Here is an 18,281-nt window from a genome sequence, read left to right as displayed (position 1 = left end):
GCTAACCAGAGGTAGCAGCACCCCATTAGTTATGAAGGCATAAGAGAATTAGCCCAGTATTGCTCTTAAGCGCACCAATCCTCACATTCTTTCCACTGGTCTGTAGGAAACAGGTGACGAAGCTGATTATCATCACAAGCAGTGCCCCAACCAGCAAGGACAGCTCATTCACACTACAAAAAAACTATCTGTTCTAACAAAACATTAAGAGTAAGCCTGACAGTTTTCAAGTCCTGATACAAGTGAACACAGGGAACACATATTCTACATGCATATATTCCCAATGCAGTGTGTTTATACACCAATCCATCAGGACACTAGCTGCAGGTATTTAACAACACATTTCCAAATCTTAATTAAATCAAGTAAATTTATTCACACTTGATGTGACCATCAGTATGTAATTTTGTTATTATCATATACTTATTAATCAGGAAGTTTTTTGAAATTTACAAAAAGGAATTCACCAATCTTATACATACATATTAGTCCATTACACACTCAAATACCTGGATCAGGTATTGCTGATAACTGGGCAGATCTGCGCAGCACATGAATTCAATTAAATTCTATTCTATGTTTACGTCTACATGTAGCCTTACGTCCCTAGCCGTACATTTTGATAAAAGGAGAGCTAATGTAGCAGTTTGAAGGTATTCGCACGGTATTATTTTGATAATAATTAACAATTTAGTTAATGTATATATATACACTGATATGATGTGATATAATATGATATGATAATATCCATCAGTAGCTAAAGCAAAGCTCAAATAGTTTGCAATGGAATGACTGAAGGCTGCCATGCTACAACTTGACCTGTCAGTACTATGTTTCTTAAAGTTGCACTTTATAGACACTTTTTAGCTTGCTTTTCAATATATAAGCCGAATCCTACTGAATATTTGATGAGAGACCACTGATTTTTCTGTTAAGCTTCAACTGTTTTCAGTTAGTGTTTTGCTTGAGTTTTGTTTCAATATTAATTCAGAGTGCAGAGGTTATGGTAAATCAGTGTAAGATTGGGAAGTTGGTTCAACAATGTTTCACCATTGCTTCAAAACTAATTTAACCATTTGCTATTGTTGTGGGGCAGCATTGTATTTGGAATCATGACTCTGTTCAAAGTAATAACAAAAGTCTTGAAATAAATCACTGTAACATACAAAATGATGCAGGAATCATGATATTACGTGATTTAATGTGAATCTGTTGAAACACAGTTTTTCAGTTCAACAGAAAAGGCCTCTCACATTCGTCATCACAAAGTAGGCCAGATTCTAGTGTTTGTCCTGAGACATAACTGTTTGCGCTCTGCTGGCTGGCCCCATGCAGCGGGACCACGTTTCTTTCCACGCCACTGCTAATTGTGTGCAGATTAAGACCACTGTAAATTTCCTAATGCGCTTATTACTGAAGAAAATAATGTAATCCCTAGTACTGGCTGGCTGTAGGAGTTTTCATTTCACATGACTGGCTTTCCTTTTTGATTCTTCTTTTTTTCCTTTTGTCTTTTTAACCTCTGTTTTTTAATTATTTTACAAAAAGGAGGCTTTTACCTCTTTTTAGTCATTGTAAATACATAAAGGAAATAAGTGTGCTGCCCGATTCTCTCTCATGTTATTTAGCTTAATTGATTGTATGTATTTTGATAAGTATTTTTTATTACTGTATCAATGCACACATTTGTGTGGCTGATGGACGATCCATGTTTAATTGGATGTACATTTCTGTGAATCTGGCAGATACACTAATGACGCATAGTCCTAAATACATGATCGTCATGTCGGTCAGGCTCCTAATTTTTCCCTTTTATGCTGACGTATATATCAAGTGGGGATGGTGCGATTTGAGAGTTTCAAGAGGGAGAGAAAATACACACACACACACACACACACACACACACTAATATTAACCCATGCAAGCAAGGCAAATGTACACACATACAGAACAGACGGTCACCAGTACACTTTTATTAACAAAAACTTAAAGGGATAGTTCAGTGATTTTGAAGTGGGGTTGTATGAGTTACTTATGCATAGTTAATATGTTACCTTATGGAGATGCTGATCAGCGATGTCATTTCAAGGAGTTTGGAGGAAAAAGTAACTCATAAAACCCCACTTCAAAATCACTGAACTATCCCTTTAAACTTAAAGTCCCCCTCCACTCAAAAAAGTGTTTTTCTTCTGATTCTGACCTCTAAAATGTCTCACATTGACTATAGGGACTTGTATCTGAGCAAATGTTGTCACTATAGAGGTGTTTTCACATTCCTCTCCTGGAGTAGGAGATTTCTGTGCACAAATTCAAACGGATCCTTGCAGCTAGATTTGGTACATCACAAATACAGAAAACCAATTGCTGTCGAATATGAAAAAATAGGCAAAGAAACCGGAAGTTTCCATTGCACGCAGAGGCAGAGCATCGCAACGCATCCATGAGAGGACGGCAGGTGTGTCAGCTGACAGTAAGAGTTGGCATTAGCCGTTCTTGGTGCTCTCATGAGCCACCTCCACCCTCACACTAACGTGTCGTCAAACAGCTGCCTACGTACACATTTTGTCAAGGCTGAATAATGTTAGCGTTTGGAGTCATATTTCTGGCCACTGGTTGATTTGTAAGTCAAACAATACTCAAGTTTGTTGAGCTCTGTTGCGGCCAAAAATATTTGACTTTTTAGCTGCTAGATGTTTGACTTTTAACTGCAGTGGAGCTCAGAATGTAGTGAACAATTGGTTCAATGCTGCGCAGCAAGCAGGGGTTGATGGGAGCCATGAGACTGAATCTGGCTTAGGAAGTTTCCTAAATCTTGACGCGACCTGGAATTATTTCATTAGCAGCCATGATAAGAGCTGTTCGGAGCTGTACTCTAAATGCTTAGGAAAGGTTTCAGTGCTTCCTTTCCTATCTCCTATATCGTAGGAGGACCTTTCTTTTCAAACGGAAAGGAGATATAGATGCCCCACAATTCATTGCGGCAGCGATATTTATCGTGACGCGCCATGCACAAATCAGAAGTAGAAGTAGAAGAAGTAGAAGAGTATGAATTTGACCCAGGAGTGACGCACCTTATCATGTTAGTTACCGTTACCGTGGTAATACCCACTGAAAAATGATGAATGGAGTCGTGCGTTTTTTGTGGTCCATCTTCGGAATTTTTTGTTCCACCACGGAAGACGCACGGCAATAACATCCGCCGTCGCATAATGACATAGTCGAGTTGGATTCTCTGAGTACCGCTGTCGGCTTTTCCTAAGTTCTATGAGTTCTCCTTTACACCTTTCCTTGACCTCATGGCGTTTTCCACTGAGGTCAAGGAATAGTAGATACGAATAGTAGATAGGAAGGACAATTTGACTGCACCCCTGTACTACGAAGCCAGGTTACTGGTAGGTTCAGGAGTTAGGTTCGGGAGTAAGTTTGTGACGTCAGGGTTACCTTCCAAAACCTATCCACCTTTCATTGTACCGGTTTTACCCGAGGCATGTTTCCGTGGTCATTTACTCTCGATCTTAAAAATGCTCCACGCAGTTTTTGCTCATGGTTAACTCTGTGTTTACCTGCATAAGCACCACCCATGCACACAAGAACCCAATAAGTGTTGGCGTAATGAATGAGAAATGATCACTCTGCAGGAAAGGGAGTTTAGAACCACGATCAACAACGATTTTTATACGATCGCAGGATTTTAAGTATAAAAAAGAGTCCATACAATTTTAATATGCAGTTTTCCCCTGAACTGTACATAAGTCATGTGAACTACATCAAATTATTTTAATTAAACCAGGTCATCAAAACAATTGATCTGATATTACCATATTACCACCATGGTCAGAACTGTTGGGCCCCTCAGCTTCGTCCATAATAAGAGCCTTTATTTGCTCTAACCAACTGAAATAAAAATGTCGCGGGAGGTTTTCTCCTCCAGTTCAGCTGATTTTAGCTTCTTTTAACACAAGGTTTGTATAAATGTAGACTACATATCACATATGAATTTGTTGGTTGATTAAACATTAAAGTCCACATCACATTTTGACAACAATTAACACAGGCTGAGACAGAAGCACACTATCCAATATGACTCACAAAACATTAAACACATGCAGCAAAACCAAATATTTCCCTCAAACACCACAACTCGTGGTCGAATTAATATATTCTCTCAACCAATTGTCAAACAGTGATCAACAAAATACAAAATACAGCATCAATATGAACCACTAACCAATAAGAACCTCAATGTCATTTGTAACATTTGTTACAGTATAAAAAGTCAAGCAGCTCATCACAGCATGAACTGTTTCTTTTCTCCCACAATGATTTTATAAAACTCTACTGCTCTGCACCTGCACGTTTACACCCTTTTTGAGATGCTCATTTGAAATACAGTAAATAAAATAATGAACAGACATATTTTTAATAAAGTTTAATTGATTTGATTCTAGTCTGCAGGTCTTGATGTGACATGTAAAACCTACAGTAGCATCTAGACTAGAAATGAGGACATCCAATGTGATTCAGCTTTTGTGCTGCATATTGTGGCCTTTTTATTCTTCTTACTTTCCTCAAGCCTTTTTTTATTCTTGTTTACATAGAGCAACACAGGATGCACCTTTTTATAGGAGGATAATAACTGAAGCTGAATGAAGATTTGATCAAAGCAGCTTCACGCAGGTGCATTAGAGATTCATACTTATACTAAGTAATTTCTATCAGCTGTGAATAGATATCACCAATAGAGCTTGAGTATTTGTGTGAGATATGAAGTAAATACTTAATAATAATAATAATAATAATAATAATAATAATAATAATAATAAATTTCATTTATAGAGCACTTTTCATTTCTAAACGCAATCTCACACACACCAGCATCATACTCATACAGTCTAAGAGCTTAATGGAGAATATCTTCATTCATTATCAGTGAGTAACGGGCTGATTTCAGAAGTGGAGACGTTTCTATAATTCACATATCCTAATTGTTTTCACATGTTGTAGCCCACATGTCTTTAAATCTCAATCATATTAGCTATTAAGCTTCTAGGGTAAATATGACATAAACACTTTTCTCGTGAATTAACTCGGTTGACAATGTGTTGCCAACAAGCCTCCCTGACTCTGCTGCTGCCACAGTCACATTTCACAGTTAAAGTTCATTTCAACTTTCATATCTCCTCAGAATCACTATGCGCTCTTCTTCTGAGAAATACGCTACACTGACTTGCGCTGCCGAACATGCCCCCTTAACCATGCACTCTTCCATGCCTACTTACTGCAGGTCAGTTTACGCCGATTTAACAGATCTTTACACCTTCGTAATACCGTTTAACTCAACATCAGGCAGCCAGATTTTGTCAACCTCGAGGTTTGTGGTTAACCCTGCGTTAAATCGGAGTAGATGAACCTTGCCTCTTAGTACAGGACTCTGACTGTCTAACTCTTACATCCAAAAACAAAACAACATTTTGTCTATGCCCCTTTAAACCCTAAGCCACTAGGTGGCTTAGGGTTTAAAGGGACATTAACTGATTTTCTCTTTTTGTTGTTGATGATATCACTGCTCTGGCTGGGCGGGGAACCTGCGACCTTGGGTATGTAAAACCAATGCGCTAACCACTGAGGCCAAAAAGCACTGAGTTGCAGCACAAACCGCCAGCATGTCTCTCAAGGTGTCGACGGGCGATGTTTTTTCACCTCCGTCTATTTCAGATCACTTCTCCCTCTGGGTCAATAAACCTGGACTTCTATGTGTTGTCATGTGTTCAGATGTTCCCCTATCCTCTGCATATGTAAATGTCAGCAAACAGAAAGGAAGAGGAGATCCTCTGTTTCAAGATCATTGCTCTGGACACAGTAGCCCACTGTTGCCACAGCCACTTGACGCTTGATACTATTGGAGCGCACACACGCGCGTTTGTGAAAGAGAGAAGATGAGATAAGTGGAGTCGGCAGCAGGGTGGGGGATCAGATCAGAGTGTCTTTATCCAGAGAACTGACATCTTATTGTTCTGATGGGACCCAGAGGCAACAGCATGTACATACATGCACGCACACACACACACACACACACACACACACACACACACACACACACACACACACACACACACACAAACACACACACACACACACACACACACAAATATATAATATGTTGACCTTGTGTGTTGTTGTTTCTCTTTTAGGCTAATATTGGTCAGATGGACACAACCAAGGACATGTGGAAGATGATCATGGGCAACCTGGCCCTCATCCAGGTAAATGAGAAACGACTCCAGTGTCACGGAGCATCTCTGACCAGGCTTACATGCAGTTAACAAACCATGTTACCGCGAGAAATCAGGTTAAGGCAAGAATTCAGATAATGAGTTTATATGTGTTTTAGTTGGAGAGTCAGATTGCTCTCAAGGTCAGATTCCATGCAATTAAGGAGGAATCCGATATCTCGCCAATTTTAGTTTGAGCTCAACTTTGCCTTCAATTATTTTGGATGTAAAAAATATGTAAAACTACTATCAGTGACGTTTTCTTTCCTTTGGCCTCACTTTTGTCACAGAAACATGATCCTGGTCCAGTATTTTTCTCATATACATGCATTAACAAATCTTGATTACACTTTAACATGATAAAATAGTCACATTTCATCCATCAGAAATGGACCCAGTTTTCTCTTCGATTCGTTAACTAGATCAAAGAACCTCAGCTTCTCATTTACATGGTATTTCAGGTGTTTGCTTGTTAGGAGTGGGGAGTTTAATCTGATGTGACCACAGTCTTGTGATGTTACAGTAAGTCTTTGACTAATGAAATGGTGACCAGAGGTCTATAACAGGCATAACTGAAAATATGAATTATTTCTGTTGGTATCTATTTACATACAAATAAATATTTTGAAGGTTTGAAAATTTTCGATCAAAAATAAAAATAAACTCTTCATTTGGTCTTGTGAGTCTGTCACCTCTCCTGAGTGTCTGACATTTGAAGTGGGCTCATAGTTATGTAATAAAGTTCTTGAAACACTTTAAACCAGCTTAGAATCTTAATAATCTTAATAACACATAATCTTCTGTTTAAGGTCAGCATGCACTCACACAGACTCACACTAGTGCTCCATGAAGACAGATGCCCCACAAATGTGTTCATCTGTTAATTATTTAGGCAGTGGGGTTGTTTGTTAGTCTGTATAACGGTGTTTAGAGAAAGTGATCTGAATGACTGATAGGTGTCCTCTTGGGCCCATTTATATTTGAAGGCAAAGCTTCAACAGTGAGTAGGTTTTAAAAGCTATTCAGATTCAACAGGATAGTCATATACAGAACATCTGGAGTTGACATGTTGACTGCATTCAATAGCTACAAGAACTATTTAAATGTGTGTTCAGGTCCAGGCCACAGTGGTGGGGTTCCTGGCCTCTATAGCTGCTGTGATCTTCGGCTGGATCCCAGAGGGAGACTTCAGGCTTGGCCATGCAGTGCTGCTTTGTGCCTCTAGTGTGGCCACGGCCTTCATAGCCTCTCTGCTGCTGGGTATGATATAATTTCACTTTATTGTTAGAATGTTGTGTGAAATTTGTCTCATGTCCCAAGGTGAACACTTCTTCACGTACTTCACAATGTACATTTAATTATGCAAAATGCTAACAAATATATGTGACATCAGACATTAAAAAAGTAGCTGCACTGAAAATGGACAGTATAAACCATATAGTCTATGTACAATATACTGAGGCCTGCTCAGAACCCAAAGTCTTATTTAATTGGTCACCACACAGAATGTGAGGGATATAACATCTACTCATCAGGGATGTCATTGATTCTGTGCTGAAATTATGCCAGAGGTTCTGAGGTAGCTATGTTAAACTACTGTTTTAAATTAAATTGCCACCAAAGCGAATGTAAAACTGAAGTCATGACTGATTGCATGTTAATATTTGCTTATTAGCAGTACAGCTAAGGCTGTTGGGAATTATTTTACATTCGTTAGTGGGATGTGGGTAGAGGAGCTCCCTTTACTGCAGACTTGGCTTTTTAAGTTTGCAGACCTTTTACATACACAAAAAAAAAACTATAACACACTAGAGTAAAGTGAAAACAATAGGAAAATGTCTCCTTTATGTGCAACTGCATGTGATCATGTCTGTATTTGGCTACATCCATACTACTATGTCATAGTTTTAAAAGACATAGGCCTACTGCTGTTACGTTTACTCCTGGCGATTGGCGTCCACACTACTCCACAGTTTTTGAGTGCTTAAACAGCTTGGAACGTGTCCCCTTTTATTTTGCAACCTCTGGGTCCGCATTGTAGTCTGGACGGGCCAAAAACTGAGACATATGGCAACAATGTCAACAAATCAAAACAAAAGGTTATTAGCATGGATGTGACAATCTTTGACATACAATCCCACAGGGCTCATCATGATCGGTGTGATCATCGCATCCAGGAAGGTTGGCATTAACCCGGACAATGTGGCCACACCCATTGCTGCAAGTTTGGGAGACCTGATCACCCTGTCCCTGCTGGCAGGCATCTCAACAGGACTGTACAAAGAACTAGGTAATATCTTCACACACACAGTTCACATTAAATCTTTTTTTTTTCCACGGGAGGTCATTTTTGTTGTTTTATAGTGAAGTTTTCATTAGAGTTTTGTATTTTGTGATGGTTGATGGCTAAAATTGACCTTTCACAGACATGTTGGTATTGGCGATAAATGCCGATACAAGGTGAATAAATAATGCAGAAAACTTGTATTTATGTTTTTATTGTATGTAAAAATGTATAATTATTTCCTGTATTATTTTCAAGTTCTATATATTGGGTTGTATTTGTGTTTTCCCTTTATTCATTTTATCATTTTATTTAGTTCATCGTTGAACTGTAAAATATCAAGCCTCAATTACATTTCTTTGCCATAAGGGTATGATAATGGCATCTTAGTCATCATTTCCAAATGGTCATATATATATATATATATATATATATATATCGGCCAATTTTCTTATATATATATTTATATAAACACATTTTTTGCAATGATTCCTCAAATGTGGTTATCAAACACTTGTGAGAAAGATATGTAGGAAGGGAGGATATTTTACAGTTTAACAATAAACTTTATTATCACAAACAGTGATGCACTTACTGCACTGAACAGTAAAACTTAGATTATAAATTTAAAAAAAAAATGGAACAAAAAATATATTACTTCAATTAAGAAAATTGGCTAACAATGTCCAAACCCCGAAATTACAAAAGATGAAGGACAAAAGACATTTAATTCAAAAAAAGACTGTGTGGCCCATGGCTAATTAATATGCTTGTCAATGACGTCATCGGACCTTGCAGTGATAGTGTGAGTAGCCTACCTGATTCAGAGGAAGGACAACAGAAGACAGAATATCGAGTGTAGGCTGCTGCACAAACAGCTGTTCAGATTTTTATTTAAAGTTGGATTAATCATCATCAATCAACTGTTAATTCAATATGAATCAATACTGAGCATTTTGGTGTACAAATTCAACAGTGCACTTTCTTGGACACTAAACAACACAACAAGCTAAGTGGCTGATAAGATGAACGATTCTCGAGATATGAAAAACTGACTGACTGACTGAGTTCTCGAAGTATTAATAAAAAGATTAATCCAGCAGTGGAGAGTAGCCACTCTGCTTCCCTTTAAGGCCCAGTTTGTAATTTCTGTACTTTTCTGGCGGTAAAGTTGCAAACTGCAACCAACTGATAATTCCTACAGTGGACATTTTATGTCGTTCCATGTGTCTAAAGAACGGAAGTGAACTTGGTGAGATGAATGGCTGAGGGAGCAAGTGAACAACAATGGTAACTTGAGGTGGATATCAACCATAATGCATTGCAGTTATGCATTTAGTGCAAGATAATACATCCATGGGTAGGCCTGCTTTGTGTGTGGACTTCTGCAGTCTTGCTTGTGCTTAAAGAATTATTATTATTTATTTTTTTCCCAGTCCGCCCCGACGGTGGTGCCGACGTATTGCAATCATGCGTAGAAAACGCCTTTGTCTCTTTGAAATGAGTCTAAAGTTATTTCTGATTATTTCTGAAACAGTATAGTGCTAAGTCTACAACTGGCGGTCAAGTGAACAAGGGCAGGTCTGTTTCATTTCAATCCCACGCTCCTCCCCCGCCCACTTACGCATGCTGTTACGTAATACCAAGGGCTGAGGGGAAGTGTAGGAGGGTATGTTGAACAACTTATGAAACGCAGCATATATTTTCCTCATTCAACTTGACGAAAAAACATTGCTTCTTTGTTGCAGGGGATTATACATATATGAACACACTATTGTGGACAATATATTAAATTTCTGTGAATACGTTCTTCAATATATTACACACTGTAGTTTTAAATATATACAGTATATGTCTGAAAATTAACTTTTTCTGTTCACCAAGGCCTAGAAAAAGAACATTTCAAAAGCCAAAGATTATCACTTTTTGCTGTATTTTTTTTCTATAAAATACTTTTGTAACAACCATCCATTTCATGATGGGGATATATCAAAATGATTGTCGCTATTTGTTCTACCTCGGGTAAGGATATCTGAAAAACTAAAGCACTACTATTGTAACTGTACCCCACACCATAGACAGACAGACAGACAAACAAACACTGGTGCACACAAGAGTGATGAAACTATCCAGGCCAGAGTGTGTCCACAAATACTCTGTGCTATAGTGAGCTAATTTTAGCTATTTTGACCCAAACACACAAGAACACAGCTGCGGTTTGAGTCTTGCGGACATACAATGCTTTTCTACAATGCCTTCCTTAAGGACTCTTTGTCATCATAGTGACATCAGCTTTGCACAATGAAATAAAATCTCAAATGTATAGGCCGGCGTCTTAGTTGCACAATAGTGTCTACTATACACAGTGCACTGTTGCTATCTCCCTCATCTTCCAGTGTTTCCCATTTCTGGGAAATGTGGTCGTAATACTAAAACTTGCTGTAAGGTTCTGACCAGTTATCCCTACCATAATTGTTAGCAATACAACAATCACTATCTTTTATCAAATGCGTTGGTACACGTTGATATTTGGCTACTTGGCAGAGATTTCAATCCAATGAATAATCCACAGATTTCTTGATTAATGTCACAACCCTCCAGCTTGTTCTTGATGTGTAAATCCACCTTCTCTTGTTCTTTTACAGATTACAATGACTATGCCAACCCGCTGGTGTGTGCGGTGTTCGTGGCTTTGTGCCCCATATGGGTACTGATAGCCAGGAAGATCCCATCCACCAGAGAAGTCCTCTACTCTGGCTGGGAGCCGGTTATCATCGCCATGGCGATCAGCAGGTACAGCAATCAGGCATTCATTTACTTCACAAATAACTACTAATTTACAGACAATGTTAAGTGTGTGATGTATATTTATTTGTTTTCAATGAATGATGACAGACGTGAAACTGAAAGCAATGACTTCACTTATCCCCTCCTCTGTCTTTAAGTGTCGGCGGTCTGATCCTCGACAAAACCGTCACCAACCCAAACTTTGCTGGCATGGCTGTCTTCACCCCAGTCATCAACGGTAAGGAGACATAAAGCTGAAAACCAGAAGCTTTTTGATTTAAATGGGACATTTGAGATCTCTTTGGGGAATGTGGGTGAAGTTATAGAAAAAAGGGGAAAAAACAAGTGAGTGGAATAGATAAGAGCAGCCAATTTGGTGTTGGTTGTTTAATTCCTCTTTAGTTGTTGTATTATTAAATTTATTTTTAAAACTGTTTATGTGAGAAGATATGTCTGTTTTAACAACATTCAGTGTGTCAAATGTGTAGAAATATATGCCAGAGCGAGCATGTGTATGCTAAGTGATCTTACTTTAAAAGTGACAGATGGAGGTAGGGTAGCATATTTTTATAGTGGATGAAAAACCTCCTATCTCCATAATGCAATGATTTTAGATATTTCTATAATAAAAAAATCCACATCATCATGTCATCTCTTTCCATATTTTGACTGTGTGTGTGTGTGTGTGTGTGTGTGTGTGTGTGTGTGTGTGTGTGTGTGTGTGTATGTGTGTGTGTGTGTGTGTGTGTTTGTGTGTGTACCAGGTGTGGCAGGTAACCTGGTTGCAGTTCAGGCCAGTCGGATTTCCACCTATCTGCACATGAACGGTCTACCAATGGGGGATCCCAACCTCACCCCCAGGAAGTGCCCCACACCCTGCACCTCCTTCTTTGGCTCCTGTAAGTCACTGGGCAGCTGTGGAACATTTCCACTGTTTCTCTCATCTCTAAAAAACGATTTTTCCATCATGACTTTTAGTTCCAGCATCGGCCCTAAATGAGCACGGCCTTAGTTTCTCTGGAAAACATCCTGTCACAGACCATTTTTAATATTTATTATTTGACTGGTTCAAAAGTGGCTCCTCTCTCCCCACCAGCTGTGAACTCTCGTTCAGCCCGTGTGCTCTTCCTCCTTGTCGCCCCGGGTCACCTCGTTTTCCTTTACACCATCAACTCCCTTCGGGGTGGACACACCACCCTGACGCCCATCTTTATCACCTTCTACCTGGCTGCTGCACTACTTCAGGTACACACACGTATACATGATGTGCAGGCTGTTATGTCGCCTTTCCGACATCAGCACTGCTTAAGTCAATGAAAGATTAGCTTTTTTTCTTCTTCTGTATGCATAAACATTTTTTGTCCAAACTTCCAGTTAAGGAAAAGTAACTGAACTAAGATGAGTCCTTCATGCACTTTTTGCACTAAAATTACCATCTCTTAGTTTTTCAGTAAATTCAGTCACAGACTTGTCTTGAAAATATGTTGAATATATAAGTTAAGTTTAATTGAGATCCTAATTAGTTTAGTGGGATCTCATGATGGTGATGTCAGTTACAATGGCTGACAATGTTTGCAAACATTAGCCACCATTAGCTATAACAGCGAAAGCTGCGCGTTAACTGAATATTACAAGGATATGCCACCTTATTGCCTCATGAATTTGACTTTTTACTTTTAAGACTAAGTGCTCTTTTTTAACAATCTTATAACATTGTCTAAAGCACATGTGAGTAGTAGAGTTTGTTAAAATTCACCTTTTAATTTAGTAGCTTATATATAATTGAGAGTGTGGTTCTGTCTTCCCCCAGGTAATAATCCTCCTCTACCTGGCAGACTGGATGGTCCACTGGATGTGGGGCCGAGGAATGGACCCCGACAACTTCTCCATCCCCTACCTGACGGCTCTGGGTGACTTGCTGGGAACCGGCTTCCTCGCCCTCTGCTTCCACATGCGCTGGTTCATCGGGGACAGAGACACGAATGTGGGCAACTGAATGCATGCACAGACACGCACAAAAAACCCCATCTTCAGCTGTTCACTTGCACACACAGATGGTGATGAACCTCACCCATTATCTGAAACTGGAAGATGTCTACATTAAAAGGGCTAATCTCCTGTAGGGCTCTGATTGATAGTATAGTGCACTCGTAGGGCAGTAGCCTTTCTTCAGGATATCAGGACACTGACGCACCAGAGTAGCTGCCCAGAATCCAGACAGTATTTCACTTTAAAAACAATGGAATCACACATATCTCCTTGTCAACCACTCGACAATACTCAACCTGTTGGATTCAGCCCCACAGACTCCACTCCTCCTCTATTTTCCCTAATAACTTGTCCAACTACTTTTGTTATAATTCTACTATTGACAATGATTGATTGTTGGTAAATGTATTTGATATGAATCATTATTTGTTCTATTTGAATGGCCAGTCCTCATTATTTTCAATGGGGACTTTTGCCCTCTTATTTTTAAAGATCAACTTTTAACACTTGAAACCAAGATGACAAAGACAGCAAAAAATATATTCAAAACAAGCTAGAATGCTTAGTCACCAAGTGCTATGTCATATACACAGAAAGAATCTTGTATGGAATAGTGTATTTCATTTATTTCTTCGTAGAGTACATTTGGCTAGGTTCCCTCTGTTTTACTTTGGCCTTGTGAGAGTACGAAACAGGCTTGGGGAGGGTTTATTACAGGGGACCAGACCACAAACAAGAAGCTAAAGCACTTTTGGCTCCCATCAATGGATATCTTAATTTGAGAAGGAATAACGGCCAGAAATCAAGTTTATAATCTCTGCATTAAGTCCCGCACAATCCAGGGCTTGAGAATTGGGAGTCACAGCCCAACAATAGCTTGTAAGCCTACTGAGGTTGAGAATCACCTAGTAGTAAGGATTGTGTCTTCATTTACACAGTAATGTCTTTTGTCCCCCAAAACTTCTCTAGAGTTCACAGAGGATACATCGTTTTTTTTTGTTTTTTTTCTTTACAAATTCTGCTAAATACAACAGTAGTGAAATTTCCTGAGGCAGATACTTATATTCAAAAGTGATCAAATACACAGAAATTGGAAAATAGTATGTGGAAAATTACAGCAGTACAACTGTCGGTGAGGAAGAAAAATGCATTCACCTAACGTTTGCTGACTGATTTTTTTGTGGGTTCCAAGAGATTCAAGTAGTCTTAGTCTTTTGCCCTGATTGTTCCAGGTGAGAATAGCACCAGTCCCCCTGTCTGAAACCATCCGCCAACTCTCTACTGGAGCAAGCTAGTTGTTGTTGTGTTGCCCATGCCAGGAACTACAGTCAGTGACAAGAGGGGGACAAACTAGACCAAGTGGCCACATCACTTGGTCTAGTTTGCACAATCTGACAAGAGAGAGAAGGTTAATGATGTTCTTTGTGGGTATTTGAGGTCTTTAGGTGTTTAATTTAGATTCCCACAAAAACTGACTAATTATGTCCCGTTATGAGACTACTGGAGGAGGCTGCGGCAAACATATTTAGTATATTAGTGGTGTTATTAGTTTTCATTTTGCTGCCTTCAGATTTAGATTTACTAAAAGATCACCCCTTAGAGCTTCGTGAGGGCCCAGTCACACCAGCAAAAAACCCCTGCTAAATCAATTCCAATATTAAACTATAAAATCATTCTACTCACTCACAAAGGTGAAGCAAATATTTTGTGTGGAGTTAAGCTTAAGTGAACTTTACTAGTAGCAAAATGTCTTGAGGATGAAGGGAGCTATCATGGATTATTAGCTGTATTGCATCATCCACTTTTATTTCCCTCTGTTAGAGTATAAACTGCTCAACAAAAGAGAGGAAAGGTCTGTAGACAGTTATGAAACATACTATGATACATGTTTTAAATGAACTGTAAAAACCTATTGTCCCATTGGTGACCAAAAGTTCTCAAAGCTAGCGAGGTGTCTGTCAGTTAGTATGTTTCGTTAGCTTAGACAGCTTTTATCCCTCAGTAACACTTTATGGAAGGAAATGTTTCTCATAGTTGACAACAAAATGCTTAGGGAATTAAAGCACACAGCTTTTGCGAAGAGCTTTATTGAACTTTGTTGATTTTTTTGCAAATTCATACATCAGTTTCATCAAGAAATGTTATACTGCTTCCTTAAGGAGTATAAACTGTCTGCACCACAGGAGAGATGCAGTCTGAAATCAGCCATTAATCAAAAGTTCATGGTTCTGTGTTGAGACAAAAAATTATTTTGCTTTGGTAGTTTCTCATGTGACTGGGCACTGAGGATGATTTCATTACAGGATAGAGTAAAGGTACAGGTACAGAAAAGTGTGGGGGGTTTTTCTCTGGTTATATGCCAAAATAATAAAGTAACTTATTAAACCCCACCACAGCCACAAACAAACACACACACACACAAACAATCTTCCACCAGACTCAGCTGACCTGAGCTGACTCTCGCTGAGGGCTTACAGGTGAGATGAATGAAAAAGGAAGTTGTGAGCCAGTGTGACAGACTGTACCGAGTACAGATGATGACCCAGAGTTAAAGCCCAGTGTCTTAGAAGAAACTTGCATGTGATGCTTGACATATCTGGCTCTTGTCAAACTTCTGTGCGGTTTCGAAGGGGGACAGCAGAATGCATGTGCAAGGCACAGAATGTGCAAAATGTGATTATTTTATTTAAAAAAAATCTTTTGTCTGTTAATTATGTTAAAAATGTTCTTTTTTTTCTTTCTATTCCTGTCCTCCGTTCCCTAATCTCTTTAACTCTTATTGGTTATTGAATTTCACCGAGCAAACAACCACTGTAAAGATGAAGCAACTTCTCTGACACTGGTCACATACACAAGTACTGTAATCTGCAAAATGGACAACAGAGGGCACCACAGGGATTCTCTTAACTGTTATTCTCTGTGTATCTCTGTCCCCGGATTCAACCCCCCCCCTGCATTTCTACAGCATTTGCCATGTTGTTAAAGTGGCATCCTTCCATGTGTTGTCTTTCAGTCTGTATCCTCCGCTCTCTTACTGACCAGGTGCCAGCTGCACTCTGCCTCTATATCAATGGAAAGTTGTGAATACTTCTATAAAGGGGCAAATAATGCTTTGTCTATTTATTTTTAGAAACACAAAGCAAATTGTACATACTATATTTATTCTATATATAAGGTTGTTTATTTTGTCATTTAATTTTGGCTCAGTTTCTTTATCACCATGATGTTGTCATTGTCCTCTTCTCTTTAATGTGTGTTTTTTTCCATTGCAAAGGCCAGTAGAGCTTTTTGGTGCTTGCCGCAATAGAATGGCGGTGACGCAAATGAATAACACAGTGCCTAATACCAGTCTTTACACACTTGACACACACACACACACGCACGCACACACACACACACCCACACCCTGTCGAAAGCATACTTATAAGGCATATGACCTTAACCTGTCAGAGCCAAGCTCGACTCAGAGTAACCAATCAGGAGCAAGGTTCGCCACTGAGTAGTGTCTCTTTAATTCGTTTTGATTAATAAAAGATGTACAGTATGATTATGATGTGTAATGTAATAATGATTTTTTAGACGTAGCGGTGGAGAGGAGGGCTGGTAGCATCAGTTCCAAGCTTTTGTTCACGTGAATCTGCAAAAATTAGAGCAGAGTGAAAAACCAGGGCAGCTGAAAGATCTGGAATCAAGTTAAGCACCAGTGGAAGTGAGATATCAACCCACAAACACATCTGAAAAAAATACAGTGATTATTCTGATTCCAGATGTTTCCCCTGGTATATAACATACCATGCCTTTAAAACCCTTTACCCAACTACTGCCTTGTTAACCTCAGTGCTTCAAAGCCCAGAGCCTCTGAACTCACAGGGAACCATGCTGATGCCAATGCCGACATCAAGATGGATGCTTTGATTCAGACTCTAAATGTCCACCTGTCCCTGCACTTATGTTGCCTATAAGGATGAACAGATATAAAAACATGTAGTCTTACTGGGGCTGAGGTCGTTGCGTTCTCTGTGCGTTCTTGTAAACGCCCTCCCTCTGTGAGGCTGGAGGAAGTCTTTCTCCCTGCAGGACTTTGTAAATTGTTGGAAATAAAGGAATCTATAATTTCATACCACCCCCCTGTCTTTCTGGCTGTTTTTGTCAGCTAAACATCCCTTTAATTTGTGGCTAAAATGTGTATCTTTAATCGAATGAATATGCTAATGCTTATACTGTAACCCTACTATAGGACATTCCCGTTTATACCATGCAGTGCAGTTTAGAAATGATTAAAGTACTACCTACACATAACATTTTCCATGTAAACTTGAAGTTGTTTCACTCATAATGTGTATATATATGGTAATATGAATATCTCTAGATTCAATAGTAAGTTGTCCTGCTAAAATTAGTTACAGTTTGATTTTATCAGTGGTAAGTATATTTCCTGGAGAAAGGAAGTATAGTTTGTAGTAGAAAACCCAGAGAATGAACATGTATTAACACTTGCACATGGTTCCAAAAAAGATTTGGATACAAATATTACATTTTTTACATTAAATAGATTGACTAAGAGTATAAGTGAGTACTTGTTATCTTCCTTAATATATGAATAGGTAAATACAATTAAACTTTAAAAACATTAAACAAGTTTAAAAATCTGGGAAACACGTCAGGAAAATTTAAACTGGTGCAAACGAGCCAAAAAAATAAAATAACATTGAGAACCAAAGAGCACCAACTAGGCAGCATATTTAACAGGATATGAGCAGATGGTTGGCACTGCTGGTTTGATACCCAGAAGATGTAGCCAAGAGTCTCTCTCTGCTCTCTCCTCCTCCTCCATTGTCCCCATCGTCTCCGCGGAAATCACTCGAGGACAGATGGCAGCAGAGAGCATCAGCTACCTGTAGGACCCTTGATGGACCTGGGGAAATTTTAAAAAAGTAGCATTAAAAAGT

The 18,281-nt window shown here is 39.0% G+C and overlaps 1 protein-coding gene across 10 annotated transcripts in view; it reads left to right on the top strand.

Moving 5' to 3' along the window:
- Nucleotides 1-17,455, top strand: part of slc41a1 (solute carrier family 41 member 1) — a 30,122-nt gene extending 12,667 nt beyond the window's left edge. For all 10 annotated transcript variants that reach the window (XM_035630800.2, XM_047332496.1, XM_035630801.2 and 7 more), the window contains 8 exons: nucleotides 6,192-6,263; nucleotides 7,388-7,532; nucleotides 8,416-8,562; nucleotides 11,202-11,349; nucleotides 11,502-11,581; nucleotides 12,108-12,242; nucleotides 12,440-12,588; nucleotides 13,154-17,455. In XM_035630800.2, the coding sequence (XP_035486693.1) occupies nucleotides 6,192-6,263; nucleotides 7,388-7,532; nucleotides 8,416-8,562; nucleotides 11,202-11,349; nucleotides 11,502-11,581; nucleotides 12,108-12,242; nucleotides 12,440-12,588; nucleotides 13,154-13,339 (1,062 nt within the window). In that variant the 3' untranslated portion in view covers nucleotides 13,340-17,455. The remainder of the gene's footprint in view (nucleotides 1-6,191; nucleotides 6,264-7,387; nucleotides 7,533-8,415; nucleotides 8,563-11,201; nucleotides 11,350-11,501; nucleotides 11,582-12,107; nucleotides 12,243-12,439; nucleotides 12,589-13,153) is intronic.
- The last annotated feature ends 826 nt before the right edge of the window (nucleotides 17,456-18,281 follow it).

Source organism: Scophthalmus maximus, chromosome 6, assembly GCF_022379125.1.
Source record: "Scophthalmus maximus strain ysfricsl-2021 chromosome 6, ASM2237912v1, whole genome shotgun sequence".
Lineage (NCBI taxonomy): Eukaryota > Metazoa > Chordata > Actinopteri > Pleuronectiformes > Scophthalmidae > Scophthalmus > Scophthalmus maximus.
Note: the sequence above shows the minus strand (reverse complement) of the source record. Positions and strands in the feature narration are given on the sequence as shown.